The sequence below is a fragment of the Papio anubis genome, chromosome 2, assembly GCF_008728515.1.
Source record: "Papio anubis isolate 15944 chromosome 2, Panubis1.0, whole genome shotgun sequence".
Taxonomy (NCBI): domain Eukaryota; kingdom Metazoa; phylum Chordata; class Mammalia; order Primates; family Cercopithecidae; genus Papio; species Papio anubis.
The window spans coordinates 162920581-162946281 of record NC_044977.1 but is presented as its reverse complement, the minus strand read 5'-3'; the positions used below and the strand labels follow the sequence as shown (position 1 = coordinate 162946281).

Here is a 25701-nt window from a genome sequence, read left to right as displayed (position 1 = left end):
ACTTCTTTAAGCACACTATAAGTAACAGATTGGGTCTTAGTCCCACATGCAGAGAATTAAGGCCAAGGCATAGGAGTACCAGGGAAACAGATTTTAATTATTACGAATAAATATCAACTCCTACAGAGCTATGTCCATGTTGTTCAGGTGCTGTGAATGTCTCCACTAAAACTCATGTTAAAATTTAATTGTCATTGTAACAGTTTTAAAAGGTGGGGCTTTTAAGAAATGACCAGGTCATGAGGGTTCTACGCTCATGAATAGATCACTACTCTGATCACAGAAATGAGTTAGCTACCATGAGAGTGGGATCCTGATAAAAGAATGGGTTTGGCCCCCATTTGCTCTGTCTCAAGCACTCACTTTTGTTTTCTACCCTTCCACTATGGGATGACCCGCCAGCACTGTGTCCTTGGAACTTCCCAGTCTCCAAAACCGTGAGCTGAATAAACTTCGTTTTAAAAAATAAATTGGTTGGGTGCAGTGGCTCATGCCTGTAATCCCAGCACTTTGGGATGCCAAGGTGGGGAGATCACTTGAGGCTAGAAGTGCTAGACTAGCCTGGCCCAACCCTATCTCTACTAAAAATACAAAAATTAGCAGGCATGGTGGCACGTGCCTGTAATCTCAGCTACTTAAGAGACTGAGGCATAAGAGTCACTTGAATCCAGGAGGCAGAGGTTGCAGTGAGACAAGAGCAAGCCATTGCACTCCAGCCTGGGCCACAGAGTGAGACCCTGTCTGAAAATAAATAAAATAAAATAAAACAAAATACCATCTGTGGTATTCTGTGATAGCAGCAGAAAACAGACTAAGACAGAAAATTGATATATAGAAGTGGGACCATTGCTATAACAATACCCAAAAATGTGGAAGCAGCTTTGGAACTAGGTAATGGGCAGAGGCTGTAAGAATTTGGGAGGCAGGCTAGAAAAACCTATATCGCTGTGAATGGAGCATTAAGAGTGATTATAAAGAGGGATCAGAAGAAGACTAGGGAAAGTCTGAATCTTCTTAGGGATGACTTAAGTGGTCATGACCAAAATGTTGATAGAAATATGGACAGTAAAAGTAACTCTGACAAAGTCTCAGATGGAACTGAAGAACAGGATATTAAAAATTAGAGCAAAGGTCATTCTTGTTGTAAAGTATTAAAGAACTTGGCTGAACTTTATCCAAGCCCAAAATTGCTTTATGGAAGGTTTGGAATTTAAGAGTGATGAACTAAGATATATGGCAGAAGAAATGTCTAAATTGCAAAGCATTTAGGCTGCTGCTGCTGCCTGACTACTTTTAACTGCTTATTGTAAGATGCTAGAAGAGAGAAATAATTTAAAGACAGAATTTATGACTAAAGCAGAGTGAAAAGATTTGGAAAATTCACAGCATGGCTATGTAAGGAACAGAAAAGTATGCATGGGTATGGCCAAATGACTGTTTGCTACAGAGATTAGCATGGATAGAAGGAAGGCAGATGCTATTCATCAAGACTCTGAAGGCATTTCAGAGATCTTCAAGGCTGCCTTTCTTCCGCATCACAGGCCCAAAGCTCTAGTAGGGCAGAATGGTTTTGGGGAATGGGAACAGGGTACCCTCTGCAGGCTCACTGTCCAGGGCCACCTTGCTACTCAGCTCCCTGCACTCTGGCGTAGCACCCCTTGTCTGCCCCAGCTGTGGCTCAAATGGGCTCAAATATGGCTCAACTCTCTGCTCTGAAAGACACACATGGTAAACCTTGGTAGTGTTCACGTGGTGCTAATTCTGCAAGTGTGCAGAATGCAAGAGCTGTGAAGGCATGGCTCCCTCTATCTGGATGGCAAAGGATGCTGCAAACCACATGTGAAAACCTAGGCAGACACCTGCCACAGTCAAGTGTGGGAGTGGAGAGTCACAACAGAAAGCCCTTACTAACTAGGGCAATACTCAGTGAAAGCATGTGGTTAGGGCCACCCCAAAGACCCCAGAACTGTAGAGCTACTTGCATGCAATGCCAGCCTGGGATAGTTGCAGGCACAAGACTTCAACCCCTCCAGTGTGCCCAGGAAGTAGGTCATGGAGTCAAAGGACTCCAGCTTTTTTTTTTTTTCCTTGCCTCATGTGATCATATTCTCCAGCTTTAAAAATTAATGTCTGCCCTTTTGGGTTTTACACTCACTTAGGGCCTGTTACGCTTTTCTTTTTGCCTATTTCTTCCTTTTGGAATGGGAAGGTCTATGCTATGTCTGTCCCACCGTTGTATTTTGGAAGTAGATACATTGTTTTGATTTCATAGGCTCAATAGGTGGCAGAATTTACCTTGGGGTAAATCATGCTTTCAGTCTGTATTAGTCTGTTTCACACTGCTGTAAATAAATACCTAAGACTGGGTAATTTATAAAGGAAAGATGTGTAATTGACTCACAGTTCTGCATGGTTGGGGAAGCCTCAAGAAACTTACAATCATGGCAGAAGGCAAAGGGGAAGCAAACACCTCATCCCAAGGCTGCAAGAGGGAGTGAATGCAAGAATGAGGAGGTGCCACACTTTAAAACCATCAGCTCTTGTAAGAACTCACTCACCGTCATGAGAACAGCATGGGGGAAATCAACCCCATGATCCACTTACCTCCACCTGGTTCCTCTCTTGACACATGGGGATTGCAACTAGAGATGAGATATGGGTGGGGACACAGAGCCAAACTATGTCAGAGTCTCATCTATATTTGATTTAATGAGACTCTGGAGTTTGGACTTTTGAGCTGATGCTGGAATAAGTTAACAATTTGGGGGCTGTTGGGATGGAGTGGATGTATTTTGCATGTGAGAAGGACATGAGTTTTAGGGGACCAGAGATAGAATGCTAGGGTCTGAATGTTCCAACCAAAACTCATGTTAAAATTTAATTCCCATTATAACAGTATTAAGAGACAGAGCCTTTAAGAGGTGGACTAATATCATTATTGGAGGGTGGGCCAGTTATCACAGGAATGAGCTCCGCATAAAAGGGAAAGTTAGGTCCCCATTTGCTGTCTCTGTCTCATTCACTAACTTCTACTTTCCACCCTTCTGCCATGGGATGACCCTCACCAGATGCCAGTGCCACACCCTTGAACTTAACAGCTCCAGAACTATGAGTTGAAAAAAACTTCCTTTTCTCTACAAATTACCCAGTCTGTGGTATTCAGCTATCATAATAGAAAATTGACTAACATAGCAGGCCATGGGACTTCCCTTGAAGCAGGGAATAGAATGAGAGCCCCTGGGCACTAAAGCACTAGAAGGATCTGGCAGACCATATTTTCTAAAGACATCCATACCAATATGTATTCTATTTCATATATTTTTACAGTATGATGTTTAGAGCTCAGGGAATAAGTTCCTGATAACAATGAGAGGAAGTGAGAAACAAGTGAGTCCATGTGGGGAGCAGGTGACACCTCAGTCAAGAACTTAGTCATAGGGAAGCGGTAACTCCAATTCCTGGGACCATGTTTGTGGAGCAAATTATACATTATTGGAAAATGAGGGTAAAGACAACTGGCATAAAGTCACAACTCTTGCTCTATGCTCTCCAAATCGTGCATTATATCACGATTGATCCATTTACCGCAGTAACTTTTAATTATTTGTTCAATTGGACTTTTAACGTCTAAAGAGTGAAGATCAAATATCTTCATGTCCCCAATGATTAACATAATATCTGAAAGAGAGCAGCAACTCAATATTTGTTTGATAAATAGGTAGAGAGAGAAAATAACCGGTTGGCTGGCTAGCTCAGTGGATAAATGATGAATAGATAATAAATAATCGATGGGTGGATAATAATTTCTCTTGGATCTTGAAGGCTGGCAAGCCTACCATACAAGCATGGACTTGTTATTCTGGCACCTGGGTGACTTTCTTACAGTCCTGAAACTGAAGGAAATCTATTTCTTAAAGCTTTTGGTTATCTCTTAATGATAACCTACCTAAAGGGCTTTGTCTTTTTTTTTTTTTTTTTTAATTCTCCATGAAGCAGAACCCAAAACACAGGCATGTGCAAGTAACCTATTGGAGAGTTGATCCCAGGAAGCGCTGGTAAAAGAGGGAAAAAGGAAGACAGGCAAGAGACAGGAGCCAATTAATGAGTTTACTGCTTGAGAAACTGTACTCAATCCTTGTGTGAATATCTGGGAAATAGTGTAGAAGACATCTCAAAGTTGGCTCATCCAAAAAGCAAGGGAGCTGGAGTATTTATCCACCAGCGCCCATCTCTCATTGGGTGAGGGTTAACCTCATGAGAAGGTCAACCGCTAGCATGTCTGATCTGCCCACATGCAGGCAAAAAAGTACCTGTGGCCAAAAAAGGAGAGTTGTGAGCGCTAGGGGCATGAAGCTTTCCACCTATATTCAAAGTGAGTACTGAGGGCTTACCAGCAGGACACTGACAACTTCCACTGCAGGCTCCCTTCCACATAGACCTTAAGCCCTGCTCATGTGGTTTGGAGACAGAGACGATCAGGCCCCTGGGTTTCAGGACACTCTCTGATTTGGGGCTGAGGGATATTTCCTGATAACAAAGGAGGTTGAAGTCAATCCTGTGTCACCTTCACTCTGTTTGATCCACTTGGGAACTATGGAGGCTACACAATTCCTGGTACGTTTTTGAGCTTTATCCTACCCATACTCATGTACTTACACCTCAATGAATTCTTGTTATCCTATGTGTTGCTATAATGTTTGTTTTTAATCAAAATGTTGTTCATTAAAATCCTTTTGCTTTTGCAAGGTTCCTTGTCTTCTGCCTCACTCTTCTGTCTTTCACAGCATTGACGAGACCTGGAAAGTTCTAACAGTGATAGAGAAACTGAGACTCAGGTACCGGAAATAACTTACAAAAGGTCACCTACCAAGATTAAAACAGAGCTAGGATTACAATTAAAGTTTCTAGGCTTCTAGTTCAGAGGTTGACCAACTATGGTGTTTGGGCCAAATCCAGTCCACTTCCTGGTTTTATAAACGAAAGTTTGATTAAGGCATTTGTTACATATTATAGAAGTTTTTTTGACACTACAATGGCAGAATGGAGTAGTTGCAACAGACATTGTAGTGTTAAAAAAGGTCTTCCAGTACCTGAGCCTTAGTTTCTCTATCACTGTTAGACCTTTCCAGGTCTCGTCAATGCTCTGAAAGACATCATGCCTGTTCTTACTTTAACTTCTAAATGCCCAACCATTCAAGCAAGAACATCCCTCAATAGTTGCATGGCTTTCTGTAAGGAGTGGGTCATTTTAGATATGTATCTTTCATGTTGGAGCCTGAGAAGTGGAGGCTAGGTGGGAAAACACTAGACTTGAATTCAGAAGATGTGAACTGGAGTCATCTTTGCCTCTTAGTTGCATAATCTTGGGCAACTCACTCAACCTTTCTATACCTTGGTTTTCTCATCTATAAAATGGGGAAAACTGCCTACTTTTATGGGTCACTGTGAAGTCTAAAGGAGAGAGGCTGTATGTGAGAGGACATTGTTTGTGTGTAATGTGAGATAAACTGGGGAATATAGGATTAACAACAGCCTAGAACAGGGCAAACATTTTCTGTAAAGGACCAGATAGTGGTTTATATCCCGTTGAGAGGGAGAAGTCCACCGTTTCTTCTACCCTGATCCCTCGGTGTCACGCTGTGTCTGGAATTGGTGGGTTCTTGGTCTCAGTGACTTGAAGAATGAAGCCAAGGACCATCGCAGTGAGTGTTACAGTTCTTAAATATAGTGTGTCCGGAGTTTGTTCCTTCAGACGTTCAGATGTGTCTGGAGCTTCTTCCTTCCGGTGGGTTTGTGGTCTCGCTGTCAGGAGTGAAGTTGCAGACCTTCATGGCGACTGTTACACCTTTTAAAGGCACCGCGTCTGGAGTTGTTCGTTTTTCCCGGTGGGTTCGTGGTCTTACTGGCTTCAGGACTGAAGCTGCAGACCTTTGCGCTGAGTCTTACAACTCATAAAGGCAGCGTGGACCCAAAGAGTGAGCAGCTGCAAGATTTACCTCCAAGAGCGAAACAACCAACCTCACTTGCGGCTTGCTAGCTCTGGCAGTCTGCTTTTATTCCCTTATCTGACCCCACCCACATCCTGCTGATTGGTCTATTTTACAGAGCGCTGATTGGTCTATTTTACAGAGAGCTGATTGGTCCATTTTGACAGAGTGCTGATTGGTGTGTTTACAACCCTTGAGCTAGACAGAATCACAGAGTGCTAGTTAGCTAGATACAGAGTTAGCTAGATACAGAGTACCAATTGGTGTATTTACAAACCCTGAGTTAGACACAGAGTGCTGATTGGTGTATTTACAAACCCTGAGCTAGACACAGGGTGCTGATTGGTGCATTTACAATCCTTGAGCTAGGCACAGAGTGCTAAACGGAAAAGTTCTCCAAGTCCCCACTAGGTTAGCTAGATACAGAGTACTGACAGGCTTTTACAAACCTTGAGCTAGACACAGAGTGGTGATTGGTGCACATACGATCCTCCAGCTAGATATAAAAGTTCTCCAAGTCCCCATCCAGTTCAAGAGCCCAGCTGGCTTCACCCAGTGGATCCTGCACCAGGGCTGCAGGCGGAGCTGCCCGCCAGTCCCGAGCCGCACCTGCACTCCTCAGCCCTTGGGCTGTCCAAGGGACGGGGCCAGAGAGCAGGGGACGGCGCCTGTGGGGGAGGCTCAGGCCGCACGGGAGCCCACCACAGCGGGGGAGCTCATACATGGCAGGCTGCAGGTCCCGAGCCCTCCCCTGCCGGGAGGCAGCTAAGGCCCCGCGAGATTTTGAGTGCGGCGCAAGTGGGCCGGCACTGCTGGGGAACCCAGTGCAACCTCCGCAGCTGCTGGCCTGAGTGGTAAGCCCCTTACTGCCCTGGGCTGGCGGTGCCGGCTGGCCGCTCCGTGTGCGGGGCCTGCCGAGCCCGCGCTGCCGGAACTCACACTGGCCCGCGAGCGCACAGCCCACACCTCTCCTTCTACACCTTCCTGCAAGCAGAGGGAGGAGGCTCCAGCCTCAGCCAGCCCAGAGTGGGGGCTCCCACGGTGCCGTGGCGGGCTGAAGGGCTCCTCAAGCGCCGCCAGAGTGAACGCCAAGGCCGGAGGCTGGAGGCCGAGGAGGCGCTGACAGTGAGGGCTGCTAGCACAGTGTCACCTCTAAATGTCTTCTCTTAGTTTAACTCCTGACTACCCACTGTGGTGTTTTACATATACTTTTTCATCCAGGGTTCCTGGCTTATAACTCCCATAACCTTTGTTATGGTCTTTTGTATAATGTTGGGTATGTTAGGCCTGAGGAAACAGAGTATCTCTGACCTTTTTTCACCTTCCCCTAAGGAGGACTCTAATCTTCCCTGATCTTTCTGAGTGTGAATCATAAGACCCTCATTCCAGAAAGGGTCCTGCCCCATACCCTGGGAAAAGGAATGTTGACATCATGAAGCTTCCATAAAAACCTAAGAAAACAAGAATTGAAGGCAGCTTCCAGATAGCCAAACGTGTGGAGGTTCCTCCTGGAGGGTGGCAAACCCTGGGAGGGCCTGTGCTCCTTTACCTGTACCTCACCTTATGTGTCTCTTCATTGTATTCTTTGTAATATCCTTTATAATAAATCAATAAATGTAAGTAAATGTTTCCCTGAGTTCTGTGAGCTGCTCAAGCACATTAATCAAACCCAGAGAGAGGGTCATGGGAATCCCGACTTGAAGCCATCTTGCAAGAGCAAGAATGAGCCACAACCCTGTGGGATCTGACACTGTCTCCAGGTAGATTATGTGGGAATTGAATTGGAGGACACCCAGTTGTTGTCTGCTGCTTGATATGTGGGCCAAAATCCCCACATTTAGTCACGAAAGTCTTCTGTGTTGATTGTTGTGGTGTGAGAGCAGAGGAAATACATGGTTGGAGTTGTTCTGAAATACCCATTCTGCCAAGCACCTTGTTCAACGGAATCATGACTTTCTGTATGGCTTGAATAATATTAGATATATGTCTCTTACGTTTTCTTTTTACCTTCAACCCAAAGAGATAGCTCTGCAAGATAAATTATAAGAATTCGGGACCATGCTTAGGTGCTGCAACAGTGTCAGATTCCTTTAATGTTTTCTAAATGCTTTCTCTAAATTTCTGTATTTCTCTTATTGCAGACTAGTAACTAGCAATCTGTGGCCCCACACCAATCCACACCTTGAGTGGCACTACAGGAGATACCCCTTCTTTATTTTTCAAGGTGTGCTGGTTTCCTTTTGTATGCTCCATGCTCTGTTCCACTCCACCCTCTCAGTACATGCCCCGATTGCTTCTGTATTTCTATGTGTGAAGCAGAATTGAGACTTCATTGTAGCATTGTTAAGGTTTTGATTCCCTCCATAAGCTCTGCCTATCAAAAATGCTGGCTCTCTACCTGTTCTCTCAGGAATGGCTGTCCTGTGCCAGGCTCTCTCTCTTCTTCTCCGTGCACTCTGCCTACATTTAGGTGGCATCTGTCACTTAGAGCAAAGGGAGAGTGTTTACCATCTATGTGACAGGAGTGTCACTTCCTCATTGAGATCTAAGCTGAAAATAGATTTCCCCACTGGGCAGAAACACGGTAGACACTACCTGCATCCTGTCATTGAGACAGGAGAGTTTTCTGGACCCCTTCATGGGACTTGTGACAGGGGTATGGCACATTTGCCACCGTGTGCTCAAACCCCTTATGGGATTGGAGCATGCAGGTGAGCAGGTGCAGGAGCCAGGGCAAGCGCTTTTGGGCTCCAGCCCCATGGCAGTGTCTAGGGGTGTTACAATGCTCTTTTAGCTCGCTGTCTGGGGATCGCTTAAGTATTAAACAGCTCAGTGTGACGGCCTTTCTGGGTTCCTGCACCCAGTAGGTCTCAAATTCTTGTCCAATGTCCAGGAAGAATCAGGTCACATGGACTTGAAGGATGGAGAATATGAAGGTTTTATTGAGTGTTGGAGGTGACTCTCAGCAGGATGGGTAGCTGGAGAGGGGATGGAGTGGGAAGATGATCTTCCCCTGGAGTTCGGCCATCTTGCGGTTGATCTCTCCGACTGTCATCAGCCAGACTCCTCTCAACGTTCAGATGCTTCCTCTCTTCTCTCCTTCTCTGCTGCACCACTCTGCTGCTCTTCCACTCTGCCACCCTACTGCTTGTGGAACCTGGGGTTTGGGGTTTATATGGACACAGGAAAGGGGAGTGTGGCAGGCAAAAAGGCACCATTTGGGTGCAAAACCAGGAATGTCTGTTCTCCTTTAGGGTCGCAGGTCCAGGCATGAGGGTGGAGCCCTCACCAGGGACCCCGCTCTCATGCCTCCTGTCCGTATCATCATCCCTCTGGGAACCACTTCTCCTCACTGCTGTCCCCTGCCTCCAGATATAAAGCCCTACTTGACTGATTTCATTTCTAGTTGATCACATCATACCGAATACCAAGTAACTAGAACATTCATTGAATGACAGCTGCCTTGCCAGAAAGCCTAGTCGTTCCCATTGATTCAAACCTCCCTTAAAGCTACTAAGAATAGGTGCATACGCATTTTCTTAACAAGAAGAGATAGGTGCATATTTTAAACTATATACCAATTTAATCTGAAGTGTTAGTTGCTAAAATACACTGTGAAGTAACATTTTTAAATGAATAAAATTTTAGCCTTTACTCCCAGTTTGTGTTTAGACTTTGATGACTACATTTCTCTAGAAGACAAATTATTCTGGGAACAGTTTGGGAATAGAACTGACTTCAGTTGAAATTAAAGATTGTCACCATCAGACATTTTGCCACTACACCCTTTCATCTCCTACTTTTAGCTCCACGACGTGTTCATTTTCCTATATTTCAAAGGCAAGAGGCGCCAACCTTGACAAAGGTGGAGAGGCACTGGGGAAAGGGAAGGAGCTTCCAAACTGGAGGAGATTCATTATCATGTAAATGTTATTTCAAATACTTGGAAAGAAAGTGTTCATTTTTAATTACAGATAAGTTTTTTAAAGATTAAAAATACTAAACTTTTAAAAGATGCAAGACGTTCTTATTAAATTAAAATGTTGGGCAAATGCCAAAAAAATATTGTGGTTTGAGAAGTCTGACATATCTTAAGATTCTGTTTCCTAAATCCATTGAAGTCCCATATCCCAGGAAAACTGAGACTCACAGCTTTCCAGAAAACTAAAATCCCCAAAGCACGACATGCTGTAAGCTTCTGGGTCATCATTGGAATTCAGGGTATTCCAAAGATTGTCCTCCTTCTTCTTGGCCTCCCTCCTTCTTGTTGATTCTAGCAGCTGATATTTAAATATCAGGACAAGAAATAACACTGTTTTCCCCCAGCTGTTTTTAAAAAAAGAATTGTTGAACCCAGACATGATTGTTATTGCACAGCCCCAATGTGTAACTGACACTTTTTAAGAAGTTACTCTTTTCTTTCAAAACACAAGGGTGACAATTCCTACATAAAATTAATCCTCTGTCAACTGGGAAACACAATCACTCTAATGTTTTAGCACACTACTCTTATGAGAAAGAGGCAATTGAAAAGAAAACCAGCTAATGTTGAGCACATTTGTTTAAGGGAACTTTCTAGGCTGATCCCAGAGTCCCACAGTTTCCACATGATTGCTTTCTTGTTCCGCATTTGTGGTTTTGGTCAGTGCTGATCAATAGTTATAATACTGACCCTTAGGCACATTAGCCTTCCTTTGACCATCAAAGAAGAGTTAAGTATTACTTGATGCATTGTCCTTACTAAGGCAGGAAATAATTAGACTGGAATGTTTTAGTAAGACTTTTAATACCAGTTCAAACCTTCATTGTAACTAATTCAGGAAGCTAGAATCCATATTCTTTGAGTACTCTGGTTAAACTATTACCTCATTTGTAAAATGAGAGAGTTCTATTAGAAAGTTCATTCATTTAAGTTATTAAGTGTCTAATTTGTGCCAAATACTGTGTTTGACACTGGAAATATAGGCATGAACAAAACCAAGTCCCTGCACTTATACAACATATAGATTAATCAGATATAAAGTAAATCATTACATAAATAAGTTATAGTGGTAATTGTGGTAGGTACTACAAAGAGAAAGTATGAGATGTTATGAAAAAATATTATGTGGACAGAGAGCTTAATCTAGGATTCTTAAATCTCAGCAGTGAGAGCATGTGCAAAGCCATTGAGGTGGGTTAGAGCCCACCCTTTAGAGAAAATGAAAGTAGGAAAACAGAGATAAAACAATATAAATGAGAAACCAGAGATGAGCCCAGAGACCAAGCAGTGAATAAATCATCAGAGCCTTGTGGAGCATAACAGTGAGTTCATACTTTATCCAAACAGCAATGGGAAACTGCCTGAGACTCTTCTTCATCCCCCAATAGTGATTCTATCCTTCTTCCTTTGGCAATAGAACCCCTGATTCTAGGTAGGCACACGGTGCCCAAGATGAAAACTACATTTCCTGAACTCCCGTGTGAATGAGTTCTGGCCAATGAAGTGCAAGCAGAAACAGTGGAAGCAACTTCTAGGAAGTATTTTTAAAGAAGAGAGGGTATTCTTCATTTTTCCACCAGGTGAGAATTCTGACATGATGGCAGGAGTTTGAGCAGCCACCTTAGACCATGAGGTAGAAGACACTTTTTGAGGACAGCAGTGCTAGAAGGTGAAAGAAACCTGAGTGCCTGTCATCATAGGGCCATATCAGTCCTGGAGATAGACCTCTCGGCTTCCTCAATAGGAGAAAAAATTATACTGAATTACACTTTTGTTCAAGTCACTGTTATTTTAAGCTTCCTCTCAGTCTCTGCTAAGCTTATTCTTAATTAATATTGAACTCAGTTCTTAAAAATAGAGTTTAAAGAAAGGTATTTCATGATGAGATTATGATCTCTTAAACCCACAAATTTCTTTTATGACATGGCTGAATATATTTAATATATGAAACAAAACCTGAGAAAAAAACCTATTTGCTTATTCATTTGTTTCTTTTTAAGATTTAATGGACATTTATTTTCAGTGTTCTTTTTTTCAATATTTATGTGCTTATATTTTATTTTATTTTTTAAGTTCTGGGATACATGTGTAGGATGTGCAGGTTTGTAACATAGGTAAACATATGCCATGGTGGTTTGCTGCACCTATCACCTATCATCTAAGTATTAAGCCCAGCATGAATTAGCTCTTTTCCCTAATGCTCTCCTCCCTTCCACTCCCCTCCCCTGACAGGCCCCAGTGTGTGTTGTTCCCCTCCCTGTGTCCATGTGTTGCTAATTCATTTCTTTATCCAATCACTTATTCATTCAGCACCTACTATATGCAAAGTACTTGTTTTAAGTATTGCAGAGGACAACGCTCACAATTTGAGGCCTGCCCTAAATGGATTCACTATTTAGAAACAAAGAAAGTAGTCATTAGTAAAATGTAAATGGCCAACGAAGATAGTTAAGGCAAAGCTGATGTTAGGAAAATTTATGGAGGTAATAAACCATAATACATAGAGTTTAAGAGAGCATATAAAACCATATAGCCTAAGCCTATATAATGCCTCCAATCCAATTCAGAAACTATCTAAACTAACACTCTAAGACATGAAGTTTCAGCACAGCAAGAAGCTTTAGAGAGAGCTAATATTTGTCCAATTCAATAATTAATAGGATTCTGCTGACCCGAGCAAACCACTCAGGCAAAGTAAATAGGCAAAGATCCTTTCTTTCTTTGAAATCAGGGATTAACGAAGAACACTCAGCCAAGCACTGGGCTTCAAACACCTGCTGATGAAATCAGCTTTACCGCTGTAGTTGCCAAAGCTAGACCTTAATCATGAGTTTATCATAGTTGTGAAGATCTTAAGAATTAATGCTGCAGATTTACATGGGAGGAATTTGATCCTGTGTCTAGAAGTACAGTTGAAGAACCAAATGCCTCAGCAAACAATCCTTTGAGACCATTTAGGAGGACATAACAGCTGAAGGAGGAGGCATGTGGAAGTTTGGGTGCCACAAAATCTTGGGGCAGCAGCAGTCAAGGGAGGAAAGGGCTATTTTTGAGCACCTCTGTGCTAGGGATTGTGTAGGGATATAGAAATGCCTATTTAATATTTATAACATCTCTGCAAGATTCTCATGTATCTCTTATCACAGGTAAAGAAACTGAGGCTAAAGAAGACACGATTTGACCCAATCATGGAATGAAGCCGCAGCTAGACTGTAAAACAGGTTCTGCCTTTTAAGGCAGGCTACCTGAAACTCTGTGGGAGACGGTGTCTTCCTCTGTAAATTGGAGGCGAGGTGTTAGCAGATGGTCTCCAAGAGTATTTCCCTCATAAAAGCTAAACTATGGGTCTCTACGTGACAGCCAACAAACCCGTTGCTGTGTCTTGGGGGAACCTTCCAGTCCCAGTAATAGTACACTCTTTCCTTTGTACTAAATTTACAAATTTAGTATAATAAACCAACTATCTCTATAGCTATTCTTCATGTGATGTGAAAACACCTTAAGATATATGGAAACTGGCACTCTCAAACACAATGGTGCACACTTTATGAAAAAGAACAAAATGAAAAAAATTACAAGGTCAACACTTAAAAATTTTGATTCCTTGATTTTATTTGATAAGTCATGTCTCTCTTGTTTATAACTGTGGATGTAGGGAGTTAGTGTAGCAGCTCTGCTCCATGAAGCTCTTGAGGGCCTAAGACCCACCTAAGTCAGTGCTCTATCTTCCCTGTGATGTGGCTCTTGTCTTCATAGTCAAAGACAGGGAATAGAACTTCAGAAATAATATTTGCATCCCAGGCATGAGGATGACAGAAAAAGAAGAGGAAAAGAACATGTACAAGCAGCCACATTGTACTGGTCTTTACATCGCATTGGCCAGAATTTAGTCACAGGGCCAAGTGTTCCTGCAACACAGACTATGAAATATATTCCTTATTCTGGGCAGCCATATAATCTGCTATAAGTCTGAGACTTTATTATGAAGCAAGAAGTGGAGAATAGATACTGGCAATAACCAGCAGTCTCTGCCAGTAAATAAAAAAGGGACAGTGAAGTTTGTATATTATCATGTTACATGTGAAGAAGAGGACATATGCAGACGTGCCTTTTTTATTGCACTTTGCTGTATTGCACTGTGCTATATTGCACTTCACAGACACTGCATTTTTTTTTTTTTTTTTAAATGGGAGGTTTGTGGCAACCCTGTATTCGGCACCATTTTTCTAACAGCATGTGTTCACTTCCTGTCTCTGTCACGTTTTGGTGCTTCCTGCAATATTCCAAGCTTTCATTATTGTTACACCTATTATGATGATCTGTAATCAGTGATCTTTCATGTTACATCGTAATTGTTTTGGGACACCACAAATCACATCTATACAGGACGGTGAACTTAATCAATAAACGTGTGTGTTCCGACTGCTGCACCTGTGCCTGGACAAAATGGGTCCGGCTGCTTGGTCTCATGGTCTAATTAATGAGATGTGGACAGACTGGGAAAGAAGAGGGTTTACTTCTGTAACCACCTACTGGGAGAAGGTCAGGGAAGTTCACCAGACCCCTCAAAATTACAAGTTTTTCTTCAGGCCTTATATACATTCAAGCTATGTACCTACATGTGGATGTGCACCTGCCGTTAGGAGTGTTTCACTCAATCTAATCTTTAACTAGGGTCTGGGGTCTGGAAAGTTTCTTTAGAGCCTTGGAAAAATTACTTAAGTGGGCCCTTGTACAAGGTATGTGTAAAAATGCCTTCATTATTTTATCAGGGTTTAAGGTCTGAGAAAATCCAGGTGGGGTCTTAATGGGTTTGTCTTCATATTTCAGCCCTTGTATTAAGGCACCAGTTTCTCCAACTACTAATGTTTAATTTACACATTCATCAGAATTATAGTATAGGGTTAGTGGAAACTGACCGTTCTGGTTGTTAATGGAGACCTGGCCTGCCACAGTCCCCACAATTTGTGCATGATTCCTATCATGTCAGTTACTTTTTAAAGCATTGATTCATTAAAGATTAGTACAAAAGTGCAAACTATAACACAGCAGACTAAAGGGAAATGGGCGATGTTGTCTCTCTGGCTACTTCCTGCTGAATAGGGTCATCGTCAGGGGGTGTTAGAGTGGAAGATGTCTCTTTGGCGCTGGTAATGCTCCTGACTTGGGGGGCTCAAGGGCAGTTCCTGTTGAAAGATAATCGAATGAGTTTGGGGAATGTGTTGGAAAAACATGCGACAAAAATACAATCCACAACACAGTGCTATGCCTACGCCCCAGAGGGTGGCAAGGACAATGAGGATTTTCTGCCACCAGGAAAGTCTTCCACTAAACTGAGATGCCATCCAGTCATGGAGCGACAGTGCAGAGCTGGAGATGGCTTGGATTTGCCGACGCATATCCTCTAAGGTCAAGGAAATGTTTCCAGAGTTATTGGGAATATACACACAACATTCTGTTTTGATGAGGGCACAGGTTCCTCCTTCAGCTGCAGTTAAAATATCTAGGGCCATTCGGTTCTGTAAGATGGCCTTGTGCATATAATACACTTCAGCATTCATGAGAGAAATACTCTGGAGGCTGTCATTTAGGGCCCGTTGGGTAAAACTGGCTAGAGCCTCTATGTGCTGTACTACAGTTCCTAAACCTACTGAGGGCATAAAGATTGTGGGTAGGTGATCATTCCTGTGAACAATGGCCCTAGTCCATCGGTCAACCATGTGTGGAAGATAAGGATAGACTTCCATGGTTTTTACCCAGCGTCCTTGTGCCCAGGGAATACCCAGAGTGCAGCGTCCTAACCAACCTGAGGGAAGCCAAGGCCATAGGTTTGGGCCACAGAGCCACTGGGTTCCGTTGGGAGCATACCAGTTCAAGCCAGGTCGCCGAGACCAGTCTGTGGCAAACAGGTCCCTTTGCTGTAACACTATAGTGTGTCGGCACTCTCCAGGTGGAATCCATCCCATAACACGGGTTGTGTTTGGCCAGTTATCAAGGGAGTGATTTCTTTGCTCCCAGCATAAGGGAGCTATCTGGCTTAAGTGTCCTTTAGTGGCTGTCAGCCAAATGTACCCATCCCATGTCTGCAGAAACCCATTTCTATATCGAGTGTTCTGAGGTCTGAAAGTCTGGACCAACACCCTGGTATCCAACAAGGGGGTGGCAAAGGCTGTTACTTTATCCCTTGTCTCATTTACTGAGAATGGTTTACCATGCCCCAGCTCATTTAAAGTTTTATTTATAGGCCACTCTGAGATGTTTTGTCTAGTTACCCCAGTCATCTGTACCCCTGTGCATTGTTTAAGATTCCCTAAAAAGCTTTGTAAAAAAATCCAGTCTTTCCCTTGTAGTGGGGAGACCCACCAAGGCAGCTTCGTGGTGTTAGCAATGGGTAACGAACCACAGACCCAGTAAGGGTCTCCTTGTTGTAAGGCATCTGCAGAACTGTGTGCCCATTGTAGGAAAACGTTAGAGGTAGAGGCATTAACAACAAAAGGAGCAAAAAGGAAAAATATGATAAGGGAAAATCTTGTCATTTGTTGAACAGAAATCTTAGGCCTTCCAGGGATTCCATCTCCCACTCGGCAGCCTTGGCGTCCTCTGTCGTGGATGTTTCTTCTTGCAGGAATTTTTTCACTCCTGTGTAGTGGATCCATGGCTTGACGTCCACCAGTTTCAGGGCCGAACTGGTGCTTAGCAGCCCGTCGTAGGGCCCTTTGTATTTCTCCTGCAGCTGGGGAGTAGGGTCTGTTTCTTTCCATTCTTTTAACAGCACTTGATCACCAGGCTGGAATGTGGGGCACAGCTCTGCAGAGTTCACACCGCTCCTGTCGAAAGCAAATGTATGCAAAACGTTAAGAGTTTGTTCCAAGTGAGTAATACGGTTTTTAATAGTTAACGCCCTGTTAAGGGGTGCCTCAGTAACCCCAGATGGATCAGCAGCAAAGGATCTCCCAAATATAATGTTGTAGAGACTTAATCCCACTTCTGGGGGTTACCCTTAACTGGAGTAATGCAATGCCCAGTACCTGAATTCACTTTAACTAGGTTTCCCAGCACAGTTTGGCAATGATTGTTGTCAGTGTTAGATTCATTCTTTCAGTCTGTCCGGAAGATTGAGGTCTCCACACTGAATGTAGTTTCCATTATATTCCAAATGACTTATTTACTTATTGAGTTATGTCAGATGTGAATGAGGGCCCCTGAATTATGTTCAGAAGCCCGTACTGAGGTATGATTTCCTTTAAGAAAACTTCAGTTACTTCAGTTGCTCGTTCTGTGTGCCTCTACCCAGCTGGAGAAGGTGTCTACTAGAACTAAGAGGTATTTGTGTGTCCTCCACAGGAGGGTGGTATTTGAGGAAAGTCTATTTGCCAATTTTCCAGTGGGGTATTTTCCTCTGTCTTGATGTCTGGGTTGTCCTCAACTGTGATTGTTAGGTTCATTTCTAGCACACAGATAACAGCGCTGGACTGTATTTTCCAAATTAGCTTTTAGCCCTTTCCCTCTCTAATGCCGCTGTATGAAGGCCAACGAACAGTCTCGCCCACAGTGTGTGCTATCATGGATATACTTTAATATTGGATGGACAAGATGAGCCAGTATCCAAATTAGGCCCTTGTTATTTACTTTCCATCCTTCCTTATTTAAAGCGAATCCCTTGCTTTCTGCACTTTTCTCATCCGAGGATTATATTGGGGCCTAAAGGCTGTTAAATCTATTTGAGGAATTAGAGGTGTCTGAAATTCAATGCTGATGCTGGCTAAGTGCCAGGCAGGGTGGTCTGCAAAGACATTCCTTTTGCTATTTTGGAATCGCTGTGTTGATGGCCAAGAGAATGCATTATGGCAATCACCTGTGGAGCCTTTATTGCTTCTAGTAATTCCGGTACTTGCGTGGCATATTTAATTTCAGTATTCACAGACTTCAGTAGTCCCCTCTTCTTCCAAATGGCCCCATAAGCATGGACTATCATGAATGCATATTTAGAGTCAGCGTAGATGTGGTGTTTCTACCTTGGGACAACTGCAGGGCTCTCATAAGGGCAATTTGCTCTGCCTTCTGTGCAGAGGTTCCTACGTAAAGTCCTTGCCTCTACTACCTCTCAAGAGGTCGCCACAGCATATACAGCATTCTTTCTTCCATTGGTTACCAGGCTGCTCCAATCTGTGAACAATGTCCAATCTACACACAGTGGGGCTATATTCTTTAAATCAAGGATGGCTGGAAAATACTTGATCAATAACTTCTAAACAATTATGCATAGATTATTTTGGTTCTTTGGTAGGAGGAAGTAAAGTAGCTGGGTTCAGGGCTCTGGTGGTTTGTAATTTCACTGTGGGGTCATCTAAAAATGGCCTGGCATTTGCCTAACCTGCTGCTCTCAGCCAGTAGTCTCCCTTTTGTTCCAGTAGCACCAGCACTTGGCGAGGCACATAGACTGTGACAGGCTGTCCCAAAGTTAGCTTCTCAGCTTCCTTTAACAGCAGGCAGGTGGCAGAGAATACCCTTAAACAAGCGGGGGCCAGCCTTTGGCCACAGTCACCAGCTGCTTAGAAAAGTAAGCTACCGGCTGTAATATTTCTCCTAACTTTTGGGTGAGGACCCCGAGTGCCAGACCCAGTCTCTCATGATCGCACAGTTGAAAGAACTTGTGAGGATTTGGAAGCCCCAAGACTGGGATAGAAATTAACTTACATTGAGTTATTTGAATGCGTGCTGGTGTTTCACTTCCCAGTTGAAGGGATCCTTGTCAGCCCCTTTCAACAGCTCATATAGTGGCTTTGCTAGCAGTCCATTGTTAGGAATCCAAATGTGACAAAACCCTGCCATACCCAGAAATCCTCTCAGCTGTCTTCTGACAGAGGGTGTGGTGATAGTGCACTTCACATTCCCATCATCAAGGCTCTGGTTCCCTTCTGCAAGAGAAACCCTTAGTACCCCAGAGTTTTTCTGCATATTTGAGCCTTTTAACTTGAAACTTTGTACCCACAGGTGGCTAAGTGATTTGGAGTTTTAGTGGTATTATTCTGACATCCCCATTCACAGGGGCTAGATATTAGTAAATCATCCAGGAATTGTAACAACTTGTAACAACACCCCCGTTTTCCAGTTGTAAACTTCTTGAGTCTTGAGCCAAGCCTTCTCTGAATATAGTCAGAGAGTTTTTAAACCTATGTGGGAACACAATCCAGTAATACTGAAACTGCGTTGTGGCTTCAGGATCTGTCCATTCAAAGACATGCAGCAATTGACTTTCTATGTGTGCAGGTATGCAAAAGAAAGCATCCTTTAAATCCAGTACTGTAAACCATTCATGATCTCCAGGAAGAGAAATAAACACAGTACATAGTTAGCTACAGTGAGATGTACGTCTTCTACAATGTCATTAATTGCCCCTAAATCTTGTACAAGTCAAAATTTGTGTGAGTAAGGCTTTTTCATCAGCAAAATTGGAGTGTTGTAAGGAGACTGATGGGGTAATATTAGGCCATACTACAAGAACTGGACCAAGCTGGTTGAATGTCTTCTAATGCTCCTCTTTTTAAGGTGTATTGTTTCTTCTGGACTGGCTAGGCTCCTTCTTTAAGTTTAATTTTCGCTGGGTCCACACTGATGGCCTTCCTGGGCCGATGTGAAGCCCAAATCTCTGAGCTTACCTTGTCGAGGATTTCCTGTGAAATAGTCCCTGTTTTAGAGTTGGAAGCCTCTGAGTCTGTTAGGAGCGCCTGCAGCTGAAACCCATGTTCTAGAGGCACTTGGGAGACACATCTTGTGTTTGTCGGGATTACGGACAATCTGAGCTTGCAGCTTACATAGCAGGTCTCTGCCAAGTAAAGGGACTGGGAACTCTGGCACGTAAGGGAATTTATGAGTATTAATTCATTGCCCACTTTACAAGAGAGGGGACACAGGAACCATTCCGATCTTAGTTCTCTGTTTATCCCAACCACATTAACAGAAGTATTAGAAAGTCCAGTTATTGGGGTGTTAACCGCTGAATAAGGAGTGCCAATGTTGATTAAGAAATTCACTTTTTGTTTCTGTACTGTCAGTTTTACCCCAGGCTCCTGTGGGGAGATTTTAATATCAGATAGGGTTGGAGCTGCTGGGGACCTTGGGCACCTTCAATCCTCCTCGAATTCATTTCCAGGCTTAACTGCCATCAGTGATTTTGGTTCACTCTGGCTTAATTTTGGACAACCTCATTTCAGTGTCCCATTTCCCAGCAGCAAGCACATTGATCCTTTCTATTTTTTCCTCTCCATTTTTGGAGTCCCTTTCCTTTTGGATTTCCTCCTGCTATGGCTAGAACCTGTATTGCCTGTCACGGGTTTTTAAATCCCTGGTTTCTCTGCTGTTGTAAACCTTTAATGCAACATCAATCAATTGGGAGGCATTCATCCTAATGGCCCCTTCTATCTTTTGGAACTTTTTCCTGATATCAGGGGCACTTTGCCCTAGGAAAGTCATATTAACCATATTGATGTTTTCAGGATCTTGTAGGGGTCTGTGTATTTTCTGAACATCTGACAAATATGTTCCGTGAACTCAGAGGGATCCTCGTTAGGTTTTTGTTGGAGCTGCTGTACATTGTTTAAGCTCTTAGGTTTAGGCATCCCTGATATCATGCCTTTTTTTTGTTTGTTTGAGACGGAGTTTCGCTCTTGTTGCCCAGGCTGGAGTGCAATGGCACGATCTCGGCTCACTGCAACCTCCGCCTTCCAGGTTCAAGTGATTCTCCTGCATCAGCCTCCTGAATAGCTGGGATTACAGGCATGCACCACCACGCACAGCTAATTTTGTATTTTTAGTAGAGACAAGGTTTCTCTATGTTGGTTAGGCTGATCTCGAACTCCTGACCTCAGGTGATCCACCCGCCTTGGCCTCCCAAAGTGCTGGGATTACAGGCATGAGCCACCATGCCAAGCCAATTTCATGACCTTTAATATGCATCTCCTGTAGTGTTCCAAGTGAATCATGCCAGCGCCATTGGCCTCATTAGAGTCCGAATTTGGGTCCATAGAGAGGATTGCCCTATCAGAATCTGGAGTATCATCTAGGTCCTCATCAGGAAGGTGTTGCATTTCCTCCTTTGCTTTGTCTGAAACTAGCTGGCACTCATCTGCAGTGAGCATAATATTCAGGAGGGCTTGCACACCTGCCCATGTGACACAGTGAGTAGCAAATATAGTGGTAAATAATTGCGTCATTTTCTGGGGGTCCTCTCTATATGAAGAATTAGATTTTTTCCAATTTAACAAGTTGAATGTAGAAAAAGGATTGTAGGCCCAATAATATCCGGCCAGATCTCCTTGCTGATTAACCCCTACTGGGTATTGTCATAGTAGAAATTGCCCTGCTCCAGGGTCGGTGACTCCCCCAAATCAGTACTTTGCCTAGTTCCAGACGGAGACACTAACTCTGCGGCTTCTCTATATTCTGGGGGCAGTAACTCTTCCTTTCCTTGCCCTAGCACTGGGGCAGTAGCTACTATGGGGTTAAGAGCATTTATTAGCTGTTGGGTTTCTGAGTCTTTTCTTCCTCCCCTTGGGAGTCAGAACACACCTTAGCAGTGTATTGTACCATTAACTGATTCCCTTCTTTCTTAACATCCTAATCATACAGTAATATGAATGCCAGGACATATGGCATTTCCCCCATTTTCCCGATCTTTGACAGAATAGTTCTAACTGAGAGATGGTGTGAAAGTTTGAGATCCCACAAACTGGCCACCTTTTTTCAGACTCCAAAACATACAGTGGCCAAGCTATGTTACAGGAGAAGATTAATTTATTTGTAGTCATGGGTGGATAACCATCTTGTTTCCAATCTGCCAGAATTCTCCCTAGGGGGCCATGGGCAGGAATAGAGACAGTATTTCCCATCCTGAGTGCTCAAAACTTAACAGATATCAGACACACAAAAACAGATTCTCACAGCCAAATGTAAATATATTTCAAACAAATGCAAAGTAGATGTACAAATTAGCCCTATTGTCTCCTTAACAGTACCAAATGAATGGCTTTGCAAGCCCTGATAAGGAAGACAACAGACTCCCTGCTTATGATCCAGTTTTACTCACCCCTTCAGGGTCCTAGCCCCTCTTCTACCCCAGTAGCAAGGGGATGGGTGGTCCTTGTGCCTGGGGAAAGTCCTCAGAAGGGTCCTCAGGACAAACTGTACCTAGAGGCTGCTGGGAGTCTCCCAAAGACCATCAGGTCACAAGCCTGTAGTTACTGAGGACGGTCTGTCCCAGTGGAGCTGCCAGATTTTGTACCCGGATAAAACTGAGGTGGGGCTGGTTGGTCGTATGGTTCAATTAATGAGATGCAGATGACCTGGGAAAAAGAGCATTTATTTCTGTAAGCAGCCACAGGGAGAATGTCAGGGAAGTTCATCAGATCTACTCAAAGTTAGAAGTTTTTCTTTCAGTGCTTATATACATTCAAGTTATATGTCTACGTGTGGGTGCGCACCTACCAGCAAGAGTGTTTCATTCAATCTAATCTTTAACTATGTTCTAGGGCCTGGAAAGTTTCTTTAGAGCCCTGGAAAAATTACTTAATCTTAAGTGGGCCCTGGTACAAGGTGTGTGTAAGAATGCCTTCATCAGCCAGGAGTGGTGGCTCACGCCTGTCATCCCACACTTTGGGAGGCCAAGGTGGGCGGGTCACCTGAGGTAAGGAGTTCGAGACCAGCCTGACCAACATGGAGAAACCCCGTCTCTACTAAAAATACAAAATTAGCTGGGCATGGTGGCGCATGCCTGTAATCCAAGCTACTAAGGAAGCTGAGACTGGAGAATCACTCAAACCCAGAAGACATAGTTTGTAGTGAGTGGAGATTACACCATTGCACTTCAGCCTGGGCAACAAGAGTGAAATTCTATCTCAAAAACAAAAACAAAAGAAGAATGCCTTCATCATTTTGTCAGGCTTTAAGGTCTGAGAAAGCCCAGGTGGGGTCTTGATGGGTTTGTTTTTACATTTCAGCCCTTGTACTAAGGCAGCAGTTTCCCTAATTCCTAATGTTTAACTTATACATTCATCAGAATTATAGTAAAGGATTAGTCAAAACTGACTGTTCTGGTTGCTAATGAAGACCTGTCCTGCCACACACCCACGGGCCATTTCCCCTGTGTGTGTCTTGCTCTCTTTCTCCCTCCTTAGGCCTCTCTATTCCCTGAAACACAACATTGAAATTATCCCAGTTAATAACCCTGCAATGGCGTCTAAGTGGTCAAGTGAAAGGAAGAGTCACAAGTCTCTCACTTGAAATAAAAAACTAGAAATGATGAAGCTTAGTGAGGAAGGCATATTAAAAGCTGAGACAGGCCAAAAGCCAGGCCTCTGGTGCCAAACAGTTAGCTAAGTTATGAATGCAAAAGAAAAGTTTTTGAAGGAAATTAAAAGTGCTACTCCAGTGAACACATGAATAAGGCCTTTCTGAAATACCCGTACGGCTGATTTGGAGAAAGTTTGCATGGTTTACATAGAAGATCAAATCAATCACAACGTTCCCTTAAGCGAAAACCTAATCCAAAGCAAGGCCCTAAATTCTCTTAAATTCTATGCAGGCTGAGAGAGGTGGGAAAGCTGCAGAAGAAAAGTTGAAGAAGCTGCAGAAATCAGGTCATGAGGTTTAAGGAAAGTAGCTATCTCCATAACATAAAAGTGTGAGGTGAAGCAGCAAGTCCTGATGTAGAAGCTCCTGTAAGCTATTCAGAAGATCAAGCTGAAATCATTGATGAAAGCGGCTATACTAAACAACAGATTTTCAGTGTAGATGAAACAGCCTTCTCTTGGAAGAAGATGGCATCTAGGAATTTCATAGCTCAAGAGGAGAAATCAATGCCAGGCTTCAAAACTTCAAAGGTCAGGCTGACTCTCTTGGTAGTGGCTAAGGCAGCTGGTGATTTTAAGTAGAAGCCAATGCTCATTTGCCATTTTGAAAATCCTATGGCCCTTAAGAATCACGCTAAATATACTCTGCCTGTGCTCTATACATGGACAAAAAAGGCTGGATGACAGCACATATCTTTGCACATGATTAAATATTTTAAGCCTACTGTTGAGACCTACAGCTTAGAAAAAAAGATTCCTTACAAAATATTGTTTACTGACAATGTATCTGGTGACCCAAGAGTTTTAATGGAGATGTACAAGAAGATTAATGTTGTTGTCCTGCCTGCTAACACGGCATCCATTCTGTAGCCCATTTATCAAGGAGTAATTTTGACTTTTAAATCTTATTATTTAAGAAATACATTTCAAAAGACTATAGCTGCCATAGATAGTGATTTATCTGACGTAACTGAGTAAAATGAATTGCAAACATTCTGGAAAGAATTCATCATTCTAGATGCCATTAAGAATATTCATCTGTGTGATAAAGGTCAAAATACGAACAGTAACGGAAGTTTGGAGGAAGTTGATTCCAACCCTCAAGAATGCTTTGAGGGATTCAAGACGTCAGGGAAGGAAGTAACTGCAGATATGGTTGGTTAAAAAAAAAAAAAAGCAAGAGAACTAGAATTAGAAGTGGAACCTAAACATGTGATTGAATTGCTGCATTCTCATGATGCAACTTGATGCAACTTGAATGGATGAGGAGTTGCTTCTTACCGATGAGCAAAGAAAGTATTTATTGAGATGGAATCTACTCCTGAAGATGCTGTAAACATTGTTGATATGACAACAAAGGAATTAGAATATTACATTAACTTAGTTGAAAAAGCAGCAGCATGGTTTGAAAGGATTGGCTTCAATTTTGAAAGAAGATCTACTCTGAGTAGAGTGCTGTCAAATAGTGTGTCTGGAATTGGTGGGTTCTTGGTCTTGCTGACTTCAAGAATGAAGCCACAGACCCTCCCAGTGAGTGTTATGGTTCTTAAAGATGGTGCGTCCAGAGTTTGTTCCTTCAGATGTTCGTGGTCTCCCTGACTTCAGGAGTGAAGCTGCAGACCTCCACAGTGAGTGTTACAGCTCTTAAAGGTGGCACATCCAGAGTTGTTCATTCCTCCCAGTGGTCTCGCTGGCTTCAGGAGTGAAGTTGCAGACCTTCGCAGTGAGTGTTACAGCTCATACAGGTAGTGCTGACCCAAAGAGTGAGCAGCAGCAAGATTTATTGCAAAAAGCAAAAGAACAAAGTCTCCACAGGTAGAAGATCACCTGAGCAGGTTGCGGCTGCTGGCTCCGGTTGCCTGCTTTTATTCCCTTATCTGGCCCCACATCCTGCTGATTGGTTCATTTTACAGAGAGCTGATTGGTGCGTTTACAAAGCTCTAGCTAGACACAGAGCACTGATTGGTGTGTTTACAATCCTTTAGCTACACGCAAAAGTTCTCCAAGTCCCCTACCCCATTAGCTAGACACAGAGTGCTGATTGGTGCATTTACAAACCTTTAGCTAGACAGAAAAGTTCTCCAGGTCCCCACCCGACCCAGAAGCCCAGCCAGCTTCACCTCTCAATGGCACTCGCCAAGGGACTTCGCAGAACCTCGTCCGGGCATTCCAGCAGCCCAGAGGGAGCTCATTCCCCCATCAAGCCCAGCAGGCCCACCGAGCCTGCACCACCCGGAACCCATGCAGGCCCTGGAGCGCCCTGCACGCAGCCCCAGCTCGCCGGCGCCTCTTCCTCCACACCTCCCCGCTTGCAGAGGGAGCCAAATCAGGCTTGGGCCAGCCCCAGAGCGGGGCCCCCACAGCACAGCGGCGGGCTGAAGGGCTC

The 25701-nt window shown here is 43.5% G+C and overlaps 1 protein-coding gene across 5 annotated transcripts in view; it reads right to left on the bottom strand.

Moving 5' to 3' along the window:
- Nucleotides 1–13556: 13556 nt before the first annotated feature.
- The window catches only part of LOC108584704 (endogenous retrovirus group PABLB member 1 Env polyprotein), a 44972-nt gene continuing 32827 nt past the window's right edge, over nt 13557–25701 (bottom strand). For 4 of the 5 annotated variants that reach the window (XM_017955933.3, XM_017955934.3, XM_031663770.1 and 1 more), the window contains 2 exons: nt 22055–22310; nt 13557–16796 (listed from right to left, as the gene is read on the bottom strand). In XM_017955933.3, coding sequence (XP_017811422.2) covers nt 15081–16730 — 1650 coding nt within the window. In that variant the 5' untranslated portion in view covers nt 16731–16796; nt 22055–22310 and the 3' untranslated portion in view covers nt 13557–15080. The remainder of the gene's footprint in view (nt 16797–22054; nt 22311–25701) is intronic. The other variant, XM_017955936.3, reaches the window with a different exon arrangement.